Here is an 18,919-nt window from a genome sequence, read left to right as displayed (position 1 = left end):
CAGAAAGCATCAGCTACTCCTCTCTCCCACCATTACAATATTCCTAACAAGAGCCCAAGGGCTGGCACATAGTAGGTTGTATTCCTAACAAGAGCCCAAGGGGCTGGCACATAGTAGGTAGTAAGTAGAATCAAGGAACAGATACTCATTCTTGCTCCTAAAATTACTGAAACACTAGTCAAGGGCGCAGGTTTTAATCTGGGAATTTGACCTACCTTTAAATCTGAGTTGGCTGCAAATTTCTGTCCAATTAAAGCTGCATTTCCTCCTACATAGTGCTGCAAGACAATTCAAGGTTATTAGTTAGTATTTTAGTAACTATGTTACCAAAGCTTAATAATGTTTTAGCTTATTGAATTAATTTACAATTTTCTTTTTTCCAAAAATAATTCGAGGTGACTTTACGACAAGGACACACAGATGAGGCTGATAAATACATTACCCCCAACAGGTCAGTAGACAATGAGTTATAGGGAAAGATGAAAAAAACCAAGTTGCTACCCTTGAAAATAAGTAAAATTGCCTTAACTGTAGATCAAATCTGGCCTTGAGCTCTCAGGCAGCCAGAACAGATAAAGGAAACAAAAGGAAATGACAAGTATGGACAGACCTTATCTTCTGCAAGACAAGATAATCTTTCTAAAATGCGTATATGACTATATCACTTTTCTCCTGAAAATCATTCAATAGATACTATAATGAACTAAAATCCAACTCTTCTTTTAATTTTTAAATAGAAGGAGTTTCTGTTGTGGCTCAGTGGTAACAAACCCGACTAGTATCCCTTCGCTCCCTGGCCTCACTCAGTGGGTTAATGATCCATGAGCTGTGGTGTAGGTCACAGACGTGGCTCAGATCCCATGTTGCTGTGGCTGTGGTGTAGGACGGCAGCTACAGTTTTGATTCAACCCCTACCCTGTCAACTTCCATATGCTGCAAGTGGGGCCCCAAAAAGCAAAAAAAAAAAAAAAAAAAAAATTTTTAATCGTAGTTGGTAAATAACATTATATAAATTACAGGTGTACAATATAGTGATTCACAATTTTTAGAGGTTATAGCCCATTTATAGTTAGAATATTTTGTATAATTCCCACGTTATACGAAATATCCCTGTAGCTTGCTTTATACCTAACAGTTTGTACCTCCTAATCCCCTACCCCTATATTGCTCCTCCCCCCTTCCCTCACTCCACTGGTAACCACTATTCGGTTCTCTGTAACTGTGAGTCTGCTTCTTTTTTGTTATATTCAGTAGTTTGTTGTATTTTTTTTTAAGATTCCACATGTAAGTGATATCATCCAGTATTTTTCTCTGACTTATTTCACCTAGCATAATGCCCTCCTAGTCCATCCATGTTGCTGCAAATGGCAAATTTTCAATTTTTTTTCATTGTTTAAAAACTTATTTATTAAATTTTCAATTTTTTTAAATGGCTGAGTAAAATTCCATTGTGTGTATACACACACACACTTTCTTTACCTATTCAGCTATGGATAAGATTGCTTTCATATCTTGGCACTGTAAACAGTGTTGCTAGGAACATTGGGGTGCATGTACCCTTTTGAATTAGTTTTAAAATCCAACTCTTAACTGAGGCACACAGGCCTTTCTTATCTGTCCCTTGCTTTCCTTTCTACCTCCAACTCTGGCCCTCCCTTCCCCACCAGGCCTACAGCGCTCCAACTCTGCCATCCTCTGGCTCCATGCCTTTGGCACTGCTGCTTCTTTTGACTAGGATGTCTCCTCTTTCTCACTCATTGGTAAGTCCCTGCTCACTTCTCACACATCAGCAGCTGTGTCACCTCTCCTGCAACACACCCTGTCTCCCTTTTCCTAGGGCCACCTTCCCACCTCAACCCGCCTCTCAGAGAGGATTACAGATCCTTTGCTACTCATCACCCCTATACTCAGAACCCACAACAGCCTGGTCTGCCTGAGCTAGTGTCATCTGGGGGGATGATGTCTAGCACCTTCAGGGCAGGAACTATCTTCTTACAAGTGCTCGGTAAATGTTTGTTGCTAAATTTTGAGCAAGGAAGAAACACACCGATGCATCAGGAAATATAAAAGCTTTCCTGGGAGTAAGTTCTAAAAGCACTGGGCTGTAATAGAGAACAAGGTTTTCTTCTAAACATCTCATCCCTCAAGTGAGGACCTAGAGCAGGAGAACAGACAATTCAAGGCTAGTATTCCTTGTTGCTAAGGATGGATTCACGTGCTTTGGAAACTTGAAAAGTGACAAATAAGGCTAATGCTCTATGATGACAGGTGAGAAACGTCAGCAGCAGCAGCAGGCTTGCCTGGACGGAACACAACCATCTTACCTCCCTCGTCCTCAGCCCCAGACAGACACGCAGACTAAATAATTCAATCTCAGATGCTAGACATCACTTTCAGCCCAACAAGGGTTTGTGCTGACCAACTGCTGGATTCAGGTGGGACAGTAATGACTTTCTATAGATAAATTTAAAACTTTCTGTGATATACAGGCTGAAATTTGGCCTTCTAATATGTCAACCTTAATTTTTTATTTAACTTTGACGGCTAGAAAAATTTACTAAAAATTTTGGGGGAAACATTAAGATTCTATGAAATGGATTATAGAGTTTTCATATAACAGTTATTATTAACTGCTGTGTATCAGTCAATCTGTCTTATAATTTAAGGCAGTTTGACAAGGCACCAAATGAAGTGTCACACTAGTGGAAGATAAATACCACATTTTAAGTTTTACAATATTAAGAAATAATGTGGGTGATGTAAAAGTTATGTTAAATTTTTGCAGGAAAAAAACTGTTTACATTATGGAACAAAAGGCAGGATCAAGGCAGAAGAGAAGAGAAAGCAAACTGATGGTTTAAATACCACAATCATAAAGACTTTTAAGCAGCAGACTTGTCATCATGTTAGAACTACCAATATTCTTTTATAAAAGATCAGAATCTCACTGCTGAGCTCAGCTGTCAAAGTGATTGTAAGTGAAATTTTTTTTTTTTTTGTCTTTTTGCCTTTTCTAGGGCCGCTTCCTGCGACATATGGAGGTTCCCAGGCTAGGGGTCTAATTGGAGCTATAGCCGCCGACCTACGCCAGAGCCACAGCAACACAGGATCTGAGCCGCGTCTGCAACCTACACCACAGCTCACGGCAACGCTGGGTCCTTAACCCACTGAGCAAGGCCAGGGATCGAACCTGCAACCTCATGGTTCCTAGTCGGATTTGTTAACCACTGTGCCATGACGGGAACTCCTGCAAGTGAAATTTTAACAGCCTGCTGTCTCCTCTAGAAACTCAGCTGGGTAATGCCTGTGCCCATTTTTAATGTTCAAACGGGCAACTTCAAAGGGAAAAAGAAAAAATTTTAAATCTTAATAGTTACAACAATAAACGGTCACAAAGAATGGTCTGTTGAAGGTACCTTGAGCTTACTCACAGAGAAGCAAACCTAAACTGGGGTGACTGGAACCAGAGCCTTGGTACCAGCAGAGGCCCTTTGTGCCCATCCGCCTCTTCAGGGAGTCCAGACGAATTTGGCTGAGCCCCTTCCATTTCTCAGATCTCCAGTATTGATCAATGACACTGAGTTTTATTTGGTGGATGTGTAACAGGCGGAAGATACTGGGTGGGGATTGGGGTGCTGGTTGAAAGATACCTGGGAATAACCTCTCAGTGGAGATGCTGGGGGTAGGGAGGACTCAATTGAAAGATGCTGGGGGTTTGCTCAGTTGAAAGAGATTGAATGGTCTGGGTTGAGTTAGGTAAGAGGCTTATATGACACTTTTCCTCAAGGCAGTTGCCTTAAGAGAGTTTGTCAGGATAGAGTGAAAGAATTACATCAGAGTGTTTGCTTTGAAGAAAAGGCACAAAGACTCCTCCCAGGTGGCTACAGCTTTCTCAGGTGACTGAGAAATTTATGGGAGTGGTGGAAGCCAAGTCCTCCCACCGTCTAGTGGGCCCATAGGGAAACCCACTCATTAACTGAAAGCCAGCTCAACCGGGGACTTGAATGAGAACTGGCCATTTGGCGATCTGAGCACCTGTGTCCTAGAGGCCACTGGGAGAACCTGAGACACCTAAGAGGGGGCTGAAGCAACTCTGGGTAAAAACCTAGAGAAGTTAAGGTCTCAGGCAGCACACTGGCCCACCACACAATGTCATCAGCAAACTTTATCCCTGACAAATTCAACTTTAAAATGGGAAACAGAGTCTCTCAAATAGAGAAATGAGGGGTGTCAGGAAGCCAGCTTCCAACTAATACCTCAGCCAGGTTTATGTATGAACAAAACTTTAACTTGCAAGTATCTACTAAATTGGGTATTAAAGGAAATGTTCTGCCCTAAAAATAGCCAAAATGGGCTCTTTTATTGCATGTGCAGTTGTTAGAAAAAGACTGCTTAGGAAAAAAAAAAAATCTTTCCAGAATTCTGTCTCTGAGGGAACAAGTCCTATGGGACAACTTGCTTCCTCTCCCTGTGCCTTGAGGCCAGAGCTCTCAGGAACACTTATCTTATCTAGACCATCTCTAATTCCTCAGACTGAAAAAAAAAGGGGGATGGGGGAAGAAGTCTCTTTAAAACTTATTCAACTGTAATTTATACACTAGTGAGTTTTACATTGTGATATCTGACTCATGACTAAGCTTAGAAAATGAATCTATGAGATCTCTGGTTGTGTCTGCCTATGTGTGTGCATTATATATGTCTTAATCTTTGGATGGTATTATCACAATTAATTTGTAAATAAGCTCTACTTAATTGGCTTAAAGGAAATAAGTGCCTAAATAAATTCTCAAAAATACAGAAGTTAATTAGCCAGAATTAATTTTAGGTTTATGTGAACTAGGAAATATCTAGCATCAAACTAATGTCAGTATTAAAGTTTGTTGATACAATTAATATAGACAGATCTTTAGAGTCGTCAACATTAAGCACAATATCTTTATTGAACCTAGGTTTAATAGGAATTAAATACGATCTTATCACTATTGCAAAATTGCCAGCAAGAAAGATAACTTGGTATGATGAAATTTTTATAAGTAAATTAAATGCAAGTGAGATAAGAGCTTTTTTTTTCCCTTTCTTTTTAGGGCTGCACCTGAGGCATATGGAAGTTCCTAGGCTAGGGATTGAATGGGAGCTACAGCTGCCGGCCTACACCACAGCCACAGCAAGATAGCATAGCATCCAAACCACGTCTCATGGCCCAGCTACATAGCAAAGCCAGATCCTTAGTGAGGCCAGGGATCAGACCCGCAGACTCCCGGATACTAGTCGGGTTCTTAACCTGCTGAGCCACAACTAGAACTCCCAAGATAGGAGCTTTTGGATGAACTCTTTAGGAATAATTGTTTTAGGAATATCTACTTAATAACGAGCTCTCCAGATATTGGTAACATGAAAATTTAGAGTTGTGCTAAATTTAAATTAAGTTACATGATGGAAGTTTATTCCCAAATAAAATAAGATACTGAGACATCAATTACTAAAGAGAGAAACCAAAGGTATTTAGGTATGTTTGGTGCTACCCTGAGATGCTCTCTGTAAGAAAACACATATTTTTAGAAATTACTGGTACTTATGTTTACCAATCTACAGACTGCTTATATTAGAAGACTGTCCATAGTTACTTAAGGAAAGTTGGATTTGTGTTTTCAGTAAAGAAGGTATAAGGAATGGAATTGCATTTTATTAAGGGAAAAGAAAGTATGTCTCTCTTATAGCTTATTGTTTTGGATGGAAAAATAGGGACAGAAAGTGATGGAAGGTTTGTGGGAAGTGAACACTGAGAAAAGAGTTTTGTGCATGGTCAGGACTGACCTAAGTTTAGAATAAATTTAATTAAGTTAATTTTAAAAGTAAGCTGGTGCAAAACTTGAATTTGGCTTTTCTCTCTTAGAAGAAAACAAGGTTTTCTCGAAACGCTATTTCCGATAACAGATTATGTGAAGTCCTTTGCCTTTAAGTGATCTGTATTTGCTTTTGAGATCTCTTTGGTAACTTTGATTAAGGGAAAAGTATCACCCACAGTGATCTATGATTCTACATAACCAAGTATTTTTTAAACTCTGATATTTTTGATGGACTTTCTATCAAATTCTAATTAAAGTTCTTTGACTTGATAACTCTGGATGCCCCTGAGGCATCTCAGAGGAAAAAAGCAATGTTAAATTAACTAGGATTATTTGGTATGTTAAAATACATGGAGAACATTATCAAAATGAGTGATAAGCCTCCTCAGATTATACAGATGAATAAATGATATTAATATAGACATTCTAGGGATTATATAGTTTCTGAAATGTGGATATGTCCTGGTATTATAATTGTAGTTATTATCTTAAAATGCTGTATGTCACAGCAGTAACAAGGTTTCTTTGTCAACTGCATTGTAATCTGATTTTATTTATTTATTTATTTTTTTGTCTTTCATCTTTTTAGGGCCGCCCCTGTAGCACACGTAGGTTCCCAGGCTAGGGGTCTAATCTGAGCTGTAGCTGCCAGCCTACACCACAGCCACACCAGATCCGAGCCACGTCTGCAACCTACACCACAGCTCACGGCAACGCTGGGTCCTTAACCCACTGAGCAAGGCCAGGGATGGAAGCTGCAACCAACCTCATGGTTCCTAGTCGGATTCGTTTCTGCTGCACCACGATGGGAACTCCGTAATCTGATTTTAAACATGCCTTCTTAAGTCTTTTGTCGTTACAGACAGTTAATGGTTTTACTCTGATGCCTTTGCAAAAACTGTTTCTTCATCAAGAGCTATAGAAAGGATTTTTTTTCCTTTTATTCTTTTTCTCTTTATTTTTAAGGTGGCACCTGTGACATATGGAAGTTCCTACGCTAGGGGTCGAATCAGAGCTGCAGCTGCTGGCCTATGCCACAAACAGCCACAGCAATGCAAGATCCAAGCTGCATTTTCAACTTATCATCACACCTCACAGCAACGCCAGATCCTTAACCCACTGAGTGAGGCCAGGGATCGAACCCCCATCCTCAGAGACACCATATTGAGTTCTTAACCTGCTGAGCCACAATGGGAACTCCTAAAAAGGACTTTTTGAAAAATACAAGTTTCTGACTTTCAGACCAGCTGGGTAAGAAATTAATTCTAATAGGAAATCGGATAGCTTCATAAACTGTTAACAAAATGGATTAGTTACACTGGACTGAGAGAACGGATGAGTATGATTATAATTTTTTTGGTTTCTATCATAACTAGTATTGGTTTTTAATCTGTGTTTTCCAGGTTTAGAGCTAATTATGACTCATAGCAATTTGGTAAATTATACTTTTGTAAACAGAACGGAAACATTTCTCTTTTCTTTCTACCTGGTCCTTCCAGAGACTGGAAACTCAGGTTCCCAGCAGTAGATAAATTAGGAAGGCCACTTCGCATGTGGATTACCGGAATCTCAAGGTATTTTGGAGATTTTGAAAAGGGAGGAATTCACCTTAATCTGTAAAGCGAAATCTCTGCCAAGCCCTTGGAATGACTTTCCTAGCCCTGAGAGGCCTTTAAAACTCAGTCTGAGATTCCTTATAAAAGTTCTAACAAAGCATCCCCCCCCTTTTTTTAAAGAAAGCCTATATGATCAATTGTGTTTATATAAATCATCAGGTCAAGTTTGTTGAGATGAGACTTTGTTTGCAAACAAATTAGTCTTAGTTTGGCTATATTCAATAAAAATGAGAGTAATTATAGAGAGAAAGAGATGTTTCAATGGACATCTGTTAATCTCATTCTGTTAACTGAGGTCTGTATTCACTAAGATTCACTTCCCAGATAGTTCTCAGCTATTATGTTATACTGCTGCAAAGTTTAACTGAGCTTTTAAAAGGACATTCTAAGCTTATTTCTAAAGCTTATCACAGTCATCTATTTTTGGATGAAGATCAGATGCACCAGGACCTGCAACCAGGCGACTATGCATACTGGAAAAGACAGCATTTAAAGGACTACTGCCAAGCTGGATGGATAGGCCCTTGCTCAGTACAATTAGCTAGTTCATGAGCAGCAAAATTAAAGGGAATCGACTCCTGGATTCACAGAAAAGGTCCCCCCCCCCCGGGGGTGGGGGTCTATAGGGAGGACTACAAAATCGTCTTACAACAATGCTCACATGGAGAAGATGATGACATCAGCAGACAGCTGGCTCAAGATGCAGGACCTGACTCTATGATGACTTATAGTGCTTTCATGACTTCTGCGACTTTTTTTTTTTTTTTTTTTTTTTTTTTTTTTTGTCTTTTTGCTATTTCTTTGGGCCGCTCCCGCGGCATATGGAGGTTCCCAGGCTAGGGGTCGAATAGGAGCTGTAGCCACTGGCCTACGCCAGAGCCACAGCAACGTGGGATCCGAGCCGCGTCTGCAACCTACACTACAGCTCAAGGCAACGCCAGATCCTTAACCCACTGAGCAAGGGCAGGGACCGAACCCGCAACCTCATGGTTCCTAGTCGGATTCGTTAACCACTGCGCCACGACGGGAACTCCCACTTCTGCGACTTTTGCATACAAATCAAATGTTTTTTTGAATCAGAGGCATGATCCTATGCTAATTTAAAAAACTAATCCAACTGTTGGGTTTGTGGTCAACTACCTGTGTTTAGTAGAAATACCGTGGTAGATTTCTCCCTTTCAAGGGTCTGACTGGATAGGACTCAGGAAATTATTTTATTACTAGGTGGGATTTTTCCGACTTGACCAATTAATAATACCTGCTCTGACCCTGAGCATAAATAAGAATTTTCTTTTGGGGTCATTCCAACTCAGTCTGAACAATGAGTTAAGTCTCAGTCGAAACTGTAACCTCCTGTTTATTAGAAAAGGAACCCCCCACGAAAATGTGGGATGGATTTATGTGGTTAATATCAGGCTATGGTCATTTAAGTTTATAAAGGCTCCCCTGCATTGGGAACAATTAAATCATACGAGGGATGATCAGTCTAGTAACATCAGGAAATCAGACCGGGTGCCTTATGATCAATGCCTACATATTACTACCCTTAGAGACAGTGGCTGGTATGGAACAGACTGGGTCAGATAACCAGAGATTCACTGGGTCACACCGTAATGGAACTCAGAGGATTTGTGGTACTAATTTATGGCTTTGGCTTCCCTTGGACTCAAGGCCATATATGTTAACAACTTAAAGATGACCCCAGCCAATCTACCATTGGTATGAGCCTGGTAGGTCAAGAGATTTGTATTCCACTGGTGTGACCATTTAGCAGCTATTTTTCTGCCTTCAGGAGGCTTGGAGAGTGTAATCAGCCATAGCAAAGCCTTAACAAAATTCACTCAACAGATTTTAAATGACAGTATCCAGGTTATTAGCCAAGTGAACTCTGAGGTCTCTAGGCTGCTTTAAGTGACCCACTCCCTAGTCTTGACAACATCTTTAAAAACTGGTTTGGCATAGGACGCTCTTGGCTTAAATATTTACTTATAACTCTATTAATGGTATTAGCTATATTGTTTGTATTTTGCCTGTTTTAGGATATTATTGTTTCGTATACTATCAAATCTGTGACTGAGCCTACAACAAAAATAATGATGACTAGGCGACTTGAAGCAGTTCATCAATATATAGTTCTTTACCAGATCAATGATTGCAACAGCGTAACTTTAGATATGGGAAGATGCAACAAGAGGGAGTATTTTCCTGGACCGTAACAGACTAATAAAAACAAGTGGTCCAGTTAATACGGCCAGTCCAGTAGTAGCACATTGAGAGGCCTATCAATGAAATCTTTGCCAGACGTGGGAATGAGCATTCCTAACACTGTGGGATGAAATGGTTTTAAAATGCTTCCCAAAACTATGGTCGAATTTATGGCCATGGGGGAGCCCTGTGAACTGGAGATCGGAACTTGTCATCTGCCTCTACATGGATTGAATGATGAGCCACTGCAGCTGCTGACCCTCAACAGCCCCTTCAAGGAGCTCAGGGTGGAGATCAGGAGGCAGGCACTCTGTGCTCTGGGAAAACTGGCAAAACAGGTCTTCAGATAGATATTTTCAGAAGACTTGATGAGCCCAATTCTTGCATCTCCTCATATCTAGAAAAGCACTAAACTCTTTCATGCACTAAAATACTCATTGTGACTAGTAGTAACCTTCTTGAGACTAGCAAACTTCTGTAAAAATGTGTGCTTGGTTGCATGTGTCTCCCCTTTCACCTTTATCCCACATATACTGACATTTCCCTCCTACCGCTCTGGAGTGGTATTTCAGAGCTATCTAAAATGCTGCCTCCTGGGCTGTAGTTCTCATTTTGCCCCAAATAAAACCGATCTCTCAACTTTTAGGTTATCTCATCTTTTAGGTTGTGCATGTTTTTTATGTTGACACCATACAAACAAGGTGTCTTTCCCCACCCTATCTTAATTTACCACTAGTGAACAGACCTGGGCTCCCGGGAACTCGGATGCAATCTGGGCGATGTCATGGAAACTCTCCTTATCACTGAAGAAGCGTTCAGCAGCTGCTCCCTTCCCCATGAAGTGAATGAAGGCTTCCTCCAGATCATTCCTTGAATGCAGCTCGGTGTGATCTTTCCCAGTCCCCGGATTCAAGCCAAGTGCCTGCAAGAGCTTCACTCCTGACAGCACTACATCCACACACGCATTGACTCTGGAAGGAAGGAAGAGACAGTGTGAAAGAAACAGGAGCACTGGGGCAGCTACTTGGCATTTAACAACAACAGGGAAAGGTTTCAGAGGCCTCCTGTGTTCAAAGAGAAAAACAGATGAAATGGATCTGAAACCTGAACTGGAAAGTAAATAGCATATGGCAGGAGGATTACTTTATCTGGGTGTATGTCTAAGGATCAGAATACAAGACTGTGCAACAGTTTGGCAAATTTTTATGCTAGTGACAAAGAAAGAAGAGAGGTGCTTATTAGCATTTCAGAATGAAGCCATCCTGGTAACACAAACATAGCACTTCTGAGAAAACACTGGCAGTGCCAAACTGTCAGGATTTATTCTGGCTGTGTTTCTTGGGCAAGTCACTTTTCTTTCTCTTTGTCTCAGTTTCCTCATCTATAAAATGGTATTAACAGGAGTATTTAACTCATAGAGCTGCTGTGAAAACAAAACAAGTTAACACGTGCTTATTAGGAACACTGCTTGCTCTAGAGATAGCAAAATAAAATTTTGGCCAAGGGCCATCTTCCCTCCAAAGACACATAACAATAGTGGTAAATTACACTAACCCTTAAATGTCTAAAAACTCCAAGCTGAAACTCTTAGAGCTGAGTAGGCCCTTAAAGACTTGGATGCACCTGCAGCCTTGTAACAACTCATCACTTGGCAGGTATTCACTGGATGGATCCATGAACTGCAAAGGCTGGTAAGAGGCTGGTGGGTGCTACACACTAAGGCTGTCTGACATGGCCTTTCCTACATGCACATGGACAAGTTCTGGCTTACATTTTCAGTGTTTCTTTGCTAAAAGCCATCCCTTAGGGGAGAAGTTCTGAATACTTTGGGTAGCTAGATGAGGTCTTCCTGCCTCCCCATGGGCACCTTTATTCCTGCCTCTGCCTATTGGGGATGTCATCCTTGCCAGTGGGGCTGGATGACCAACTGAAACAGCTTCTGGTGACAGGGTGGCTGGGCTTCCAAGTTAATTCCGAGCAGCTGTGAAACCAGAACGTAGATTCATCAATAGAGACGGCACAATGGATTGGATTTAAGAATATAATATTATAGCTATGATGCTTCCCTTCTAGTCTCCTTAAAAAAAAAAAACCTTTTTTTTTTTTTTTTTTTTTTTTTTTGTCTTTTGTCCTTTTTTAGGGCTGCACTCACGGCATATGGAGGTTCCCAGGCTAGGGGTCTAACTGGAGCTGGAGCTGCCGGCCTACACCACAGCAACACCAGATCTAAGACCCATTGGCAACCTACACCACAGCTCACGGCAATGCTGGATCCTTAACTCACTGAGCAAGACCAGGGATCGAACCCAGAACCTCATCGTTCCTAGTCGGATTTGTTTCTGCTGCGCCACAAGAGAACTCCTTAAAAAAATCTCTTGATCACCAAATCATTAACGGTGGTGAACTCCAAAATAAGGACTGAGACTAGGGTAAGGGAGAGGAATTTTATTTTCATTAGATGTATTTCTAACCTTCACAAGTATGCATTACTTTTAGCTTAACAAATAACAGTGTTTAGAAGGTTCTCATGTGGGCTAGATGTTATGTACATCATTCAAGGAAGGTATACAAGGGTAAGGAAGAGACATTCCTCCTTGTAACCCAAACTGACTGCATCCTCACCATAAGGATTCTTTTATTAATTCCCAAGGTTTTGAATAGGTTTTTGCCTACCACGCAACATTTAAATACTGCAATGTCCTTATTCTTTTTTTTTTTTTTTTTCTTTTTAGGGCTGCACCTGTGGAGGTTCCCAGGCTAGGGGTCAAATCAGAGCCTCAGCTGCTGGCCTACACCACAGCCACAGCAATCAAGGATCTGAGCCTCGTCTGCAACCTACACCACAATTCACAGCAACGCCGGATTCTTTAACCCACTGAGTGAGGCCAGGGATCGAACCTGCAACCTCATGGTTCCTAGTCGAATTTATTTCTGCTGAGCCACGACGGGAACTCTGTATTCTTTTAAAAATCGAACACACAGGAGTTTCCACTGTGGCTCAGCAGGTTAAGGACCTGATGTTTTCTCTCTGAGGGTGCAGGTTCGATCTCTGGCCTCACTCAGTGGGTTACAGGTCCCACATTGCTGTGGCTGTGGTGTAGGCTGGCAGCTGTGGCTCCCGATTGTTTCTGGCCTGGGAACTTCCATATGCTGCAGGTGCAGCTCTATAAAACAAACCAAAAAAAAAAAAAAAAAACCCATGTATAATTACTCTAGTCAATTGGAAAAGCATAATCTAAGAGCGAGTATGAATTTCAGCATACAAAACCCATGGATGCGCAGGTAGCGGGTGCTCAACAATGTTTCAAACACATTCCTTTCACAGTCTTACATGATAAGGAAGCAAACCTATCTTGTAAACAGGTCTCAATTCAACCTCGCGCAGACTGCCCTTTTTTCTTCTGGATGCAACACTGGATGTCTGAAGGGTAGAATCCTAACAGGAATCTGGGGATTTCTGGCTCTCAGACTCTAGCAGGCTCCTGAGGTTCATACAGCGAGAGTTTGGACTCTCAATATTGAGGGACACTATTCCCACCAAGCAGCGCTAACTAGAAAATGTATCCAAACGGATTTGGGTCCTGAGTGTGGACAACAGATACTTAGATACTGAGGGATATACCTACATTTGGAAATAATGGCTTCAAAAATGACTTCAATAAACACATCACCTCTGTATCTAGTTGTGCTGAGATCTTAAAAAGAGTCTGGTTCTTTAAAGATGAGACTGGAGGAAGTTGAACTTGCAAAACTTACAAGACATTGCTGAAAGGAACAATATTTTGCAGCATATTTTGCAACACACCACAAATCCCAACAGAACTAATTTTGAGTTAAAACAATGTAACTACCCACAGGAACATTTTGCATCCCTAACCTAATCATGTCATGAATATTAAAGGAAAAAAATTTTATTTGATAGCGTTTTATAATAAAAAAGATCACTGAACATCTACCATGTGCCAGATACCAAAGTTCTTTTACGTGTGCTTTTTGGTTATATTTTATAATATTTCAACCAGAACAAGAATCTTTCTCTGCACTTACCTCAATTCAACAGCATATTTAAATGTAAACAAACACACTACCTAAGGTGTTTTATTATCAGGGAAAATAAAGGGAAGGAGGACATAAATGAACCAGAAGACAAAATTATGCTCATTTGACACTTAGGCAGAATTTTCGCAGTTCAGTAAGAAGTGGATACAACATTACAATGTGAGTTTTGAGAAAACACAGACACAGATGAAACAACTGGAAAATAAAGCAAGGCAACAAATGCTGAATGCCCAAACAAGTGGCTATGCTAGCAGAGAGGGCTCTGGGAGCTAGGGCTACAAGGCAGATTATTGAAGACTTGTCAGAGGTGGGTTGGGGACAGGGGACAGTCTCCCCTTCTAGATCATAAATTCCACAAAGGCAAGGATGGTGGTTGTTATCACCTCTCTTCTGTTTCATCATCTGTAAAACATTTCCTAAAGTTCTTTCTAGGTTTCATACTGTACCTGAGGCATGGTGAGAGCTAATCATAATCACTCTAAGATACAGAACCATAGAGAAAAACCCAAGAGGGCTGGAGCAGCAATCTTAGGTGGTACCCTGGACAGTGCTCTGAACAGAGAAAGAAGGCAGGCATTTTCAGAGAGACCACAGCACTCTGCAAAACGTTTAAGGTAGGGAAGCAGTCATCACCGCTTTCTGCTGAGAAAAGTGAGGCGAGGGGTTAACTAACATTCCAAAGGTCATGACTGGAGGAGCCTAATTTCAAAAATATCAGATTTATCTGATACTGAAAGCCACACAGGGAGTGCACACAAGCAAAGATGTGGATGAAGGGATTAACATTGTGTCTGGACCCAACAGGAATGCTGATCCAGTTAGAAGAGACTCTGAACAGGGGAGAAGAGCAGGCAGGTATCAAAGATCAGAGTGAAGCCAGGTATGGGGGAACGAACACTAGGATGAGGGGTTCATCATTCACCCAGTAAGCCTTAGGACCAGAGTCTGATTCTGAGGCAGGGGAGGCAGTACACGTTTTAGAAAGATGTGGCAGTGGGCTGGCCACTGACCATCCTCCTGAAACCTCTCCTACCCTTTATTTCTCTGGTCCTTTCCCACCAGCCCCTTACCTCCCAAATTCCACCTTTGCCATTTACCTTTCCTTATTGTTCTCCTCCTAAGGGATGCTGTCCAGTCTCTGGCTTCAATCCAAGGGCTGCCAACCCTGCTCAATGTGCTTCTTAACACCAGCCTCTTGGTATCAGCAGCTGATGGCTGAGCTTCCACTAAAATTCCACAGGAATGGACATTTCCCCTCCTCTGAAACCAAACTGATTACCTTCCACCACAAATGTGTTCCTTTTTCTTAATCTTTCTTCATGGCAACAGCGTGACAGGAACATGGAGCCAACAATGGGTTCAAGCTGCACCTCTGACACTTGACAGCTATGTTATCTTGGGTAAATCAATATTTTGAAGCTCCAGTTTACTGTCTGTGAAAACTGGATGACAATATCTGTACCTGCCTACATAAGGTTGTTACGAACCACTTTATTATTTGTTTTAATGGCTGCACCTGCAGCATATGGAAGTTCTCAGGCTAGGGGCTGAATTGGAGCTGTAGCCACTGGCCTATGCTACAGCCACACTGGATCTGAGCCACATCTGTGACCAAGCTGCAGCTTGTGGCAGTGTTGGATCTTTAACCCACTGAGAGAGACTAGAGATCAAACCGGCATCCTCAGAGAGACAACACTGGGTCCTTAACCTGCTGTGCCACAAAAGGAACTCCAACCTGTCATTTTTTAATGCCTCTATTTACCACATCCAACCTGTTATCAAATCCCACCTGTTTAGCACCATTGCCAAAAAAGAAAAATATCTACAGCCTCTTAAAAAAAAAAAAATGCATTGGCGCATAGTTGATTACAACACTGCATTAGTTTCAGGTTTACAGCAAAGCAAAGCAGTTATACATATATCCTCTATGGCCTCTTAAGTAGTCAAGACTTTCCTCTTTGTGAATCACATTCAATTATGTGTTTTGAGGGAGTGTGTGAAAGACAGGGTGACTATACGCATTTTCCCCGAAAGGTCAAACTATACCACGCCGGTCTCCACCCTACCCCCCACCCCCAAATGATATTCTGGTAGAAGTACTGCACCCACCTATTCCTTGCACATTTCCTTTTGGGTAATGAGATGTTGGTAACAACACATGTCTGTTACCCACAAAAATAATGGGAAGCAGTCAAACAGGTTAAAACCAGTGCTCAAATTTCACATTCCGCCAGTTACTCTCCGTGAAGAACTTAACATTATCTACCTGCTTATAAACCTTTACGGCTTTCCCATCACCTACTCTGATACAAAAGGCTCCTTTCAGCACCAGTTCTTTCCATCTGTCATGTGGCCAACCTGCTATTCCCAAACAAGCCATATACTTTTTCACATCTGGTTCTCTCCACCCAGGTGGGCTTATTTCCCCACAGTTTTGTGGGGAAATTCTATTTCTACTCCAGGGCCTGTCCCACGCAAGTCACTGTGGCAGAATGTACTTTCCAAGATGGCCACAAGATGTCCCATCCCACATGTTCTTTGTATAATGTGATGCTGCCATTCCTCCCAATCAGGTTCTACATCCCTTCCCCTTAAAATCATTTGTACCTGAGATTGTGGTAGAAGAGACACCATGTGTGTTTAAGTTTAGTTCATAAAAGGTATTAATGTTTCTGCTTGGTCTTCCTGGGGGCATTCTTTTTCCAAACCCTGTCATCGATCTGTGGGAAAGCTAAACAGCCACATAGAGAAACCAGGTGTAGGTGTTCAGGTGAAACCACAGCTGAGGTTGAAACTGACAACCACAATCAACCCTTAAGATGATTCCAGTCCCGGCCATCATCTGCTTGAGAATGCACAAAACCCCAAGTGAGAACTGCTCAGCTGAGCCCAACTGAACCTCCGAATCATGAAAATAAAATGACTGTTGTTTTAGGTTACTAGGTTTTGGGGCGATTTGTGACACAGCAATAGCAAATGGAATGTCACCTTCTCAGATGGAGCTTTTCCTGAAAACTCATCTTGGGAAGAATTAGTCATTCTTCTTTGGGACACAGGCTACCTGGCTTCTACCACTAGTTCAGCAAAGCACTTTTTGTAATTGTTATGGACAGCATTGCGCATCCCCATTGAAGCCCGACCCACAAATGCGACAGTATTTGCAGATAGGGACTATTTATGGAGGTAATTAAGGTTAAATGAGGCCATTATCCAATACAACTAGTGTCCATTTAAGAAGAGGAAGAGGCATCAGAAGTGCTCACCAACAGAGGAAAGGCAAGCACGTGGTGAGAAGACAGCCATCTGCAAGTCTGGAAGAGAGAACCTGCTCTTGACTACCTGCTTCTAGAACTGTGAGAAAATAAATGCCTGTTGTTTAAACCATGCAGTCTGGGGTGTCCTGTTGTGGTAGCCTGAGTAGACTAAGAATGAATATATTTGTTTCCAACAAATGAGGCTGGGACCTCCCTTCATCCATCCCTGTATCCTGAGAACCTAGCACAAACCTGACACACACCATGTAGCTGACGATTATTTGTCGAAGGAATGCGCACAAAGCCATTCAATTAAGGAAATTAAGGATCAATTAAGAGCAATTAAGCTGATAAGGTTGTAGATCAAAGAGCCTGAACTTGAAAGAGGTAAAAGATATTATCTGATGAAATAACAAATGTGCTGATATAAAAAAAAAATACTAGCTAACATTTGGTGTCTGCTCTTTAAAGCAGACACATACTAGATAACATGAATTATTTCATTTAATTTTCAGGATAGCCTGCACTATCCTTCCTGGCCCCAATACTCATAGGAACTAGTAGAGTCTGGGTAGAAGGCTTGCTCTTTGATTGATGCGTTTGAGGTGATGGCAAGATAGTCAACTCAGACTGAGACAAGATATTAGTGTAAAGGGAAAAATTACTTACATGCAGGAGGGGAATACAAAGAAAGGAGGCACTGTGATTTGGAAGAACCCTAAATATGCAATGTCACTGAAGTCAGGGGAAAAGAGTTTCAAGAAGGGCGTGCTTAACGCGTGGAAGGCTGCAGAGAGTGGACACTGAAGACTAAAAAAGGCAGCTGAATATGAGAAGCAACAAGTCAGCCGTAAGCTTTGAGAGAGAAGTTTCAGCAGAATAGTGTTCTCCAGACTCCGGCATCAAAGGACTACGCCATTACGGAGGGGGAAGCAAGACAGCTAACGGCAGCGACCACTCCTTTTTAAGTAGTTCAGCAGCAAGGGGAAGAACGCTGCCAGAGTAGTAAAATGAAGCATCTCTGACTGCAAAAGAGCGGTCGCTAGAGGAGCAGGTATTGGAATAAAAGAGGCTCGAACTTTAAGCAGTCAGGCTGAGCGGGATTTGCAAGAGTCGATTAGGCTGGTCCTACAGAGACAAGAAGGGCGCAGAGCCAGCCTAGAGGAAAAAGCAGTCTGTTGAGTCCCTGCAGCGGTGACGGATGGGGCTAGTCCCAAAAGTCCAACGCTTCTCGCCAAGGAGGCAGCGTGGACACTAGCGCCGAGGGGCCTCCAGCTGACCTCTGGGAACCTGTTTCTGCGCCGGCTCTACTTCCCAGCTCCCAAGCCGCCTGACGTCTGCCAAGGAGGCCAGGAGCGCCCGCGCCTCCTGGAGAGGCCCACAGAGGCAGACCTCGCAGGCACTCACCCCACGGCCACACGGCGCCAGCTCCGGGCCGGCCGCACGATGAGCGCGTCCCAGGCGGCTGCCAACCGGCCCTCAGGGGAGCCAGGTCCCAGGGGCGAGGGTACAGGCCCCAGCTGCAGCGAGTTCCACAGCGAGCGCAGCGCCGACCCCGGCAGCTGCGGCTCCAGCAGAAAGACGCAGCCCACCGCCAGCGCGAAGAAGCCGGCATACACTGAGCCGCGCCACAGCGCCATGGGAACGGAGGCGCTGGAGCAGCGATGTACAGCTCCCTTCCCGGCCCGCGCCTCTTCCGGGCTCTGCGTGCGCCGACGTCAACACGCGCGTCACGTCACGCCGGCGCGCCGAAGTCCTTTGGAGGGGCGGGGTGAGGGCGGGGGGATGGGCGTGGCAGAGGAGCGGAAAACTGTCTTTCTCGGTCCAAATCCTGGCACTTGGGGGCGCTGTTCGGCGGCTCTGGGGGAGGTTGGACAAAGGCAGCAGTACAGGTCTGAGCGCTGTACCCCTTTCCAGAACTCCTCCAGTACCCCCAAAA

The 18,919-nt window shown here is 42.7% G+C and overlaps 1 protein-coding gene across 11 annotated transcripts in view; it reads right to left on the bottom strand.

Annotated features, from left to right (window-relative positions):
• Nucleotides 1-18,685, bottom strand: part of ADPGK (ADP dependent glucokinase) — a 54,009-nt gene extending 35,324 nt beyond the window's left edge. For all 11 annotated transcript variants that reach the window (XR_014810603.1, XR_014810605.1, XR_014810602.1 and 8 more), the window contains exons 1-3: nt 18,388-18,685; nt 10,413-10,638; nt 216-278 (exon numbers count right to left, since the gene is read on the bottom strand). Coding sequence is in view for 7 of the 11 variants with exons in the window: in XM_084968905.1 (XP_084825031.1) it covers nt 216-278; nt 10,413-10,638; nt 18,388-18,620 (522 nt within the window). In the remaining 4 variants the exon portion in view is untranslated. The remainder of the gene's footprint in view (nt 1-215; nt 279-10,412; nt 10,639-18,387) is intronic.
• Nucleotides 18,686-18,919: the final 234 nt, after the last annotated feature.

This window comes from Sus scrofa, chromosome 7, assembly GCF_054392235.1.
Source record: "Sus scrofa isolate SSC_HxYL_T2T_F1_AM1 chromosome 7, Sscrofa_HxYL_maternal_Yorkshire_Landrace_v2.0, whole genome shotgun sequence".
In the NCBI taxonomy this organism is placed as follows: Eukaryota; Metazoa; Chordata; class Mammalia; order Artiodactyla; family Suidae; genus Sus; species Sus scrofa.
This window is presented reverse-complemented; position numbering and strand designations above follow the sequence as displayed.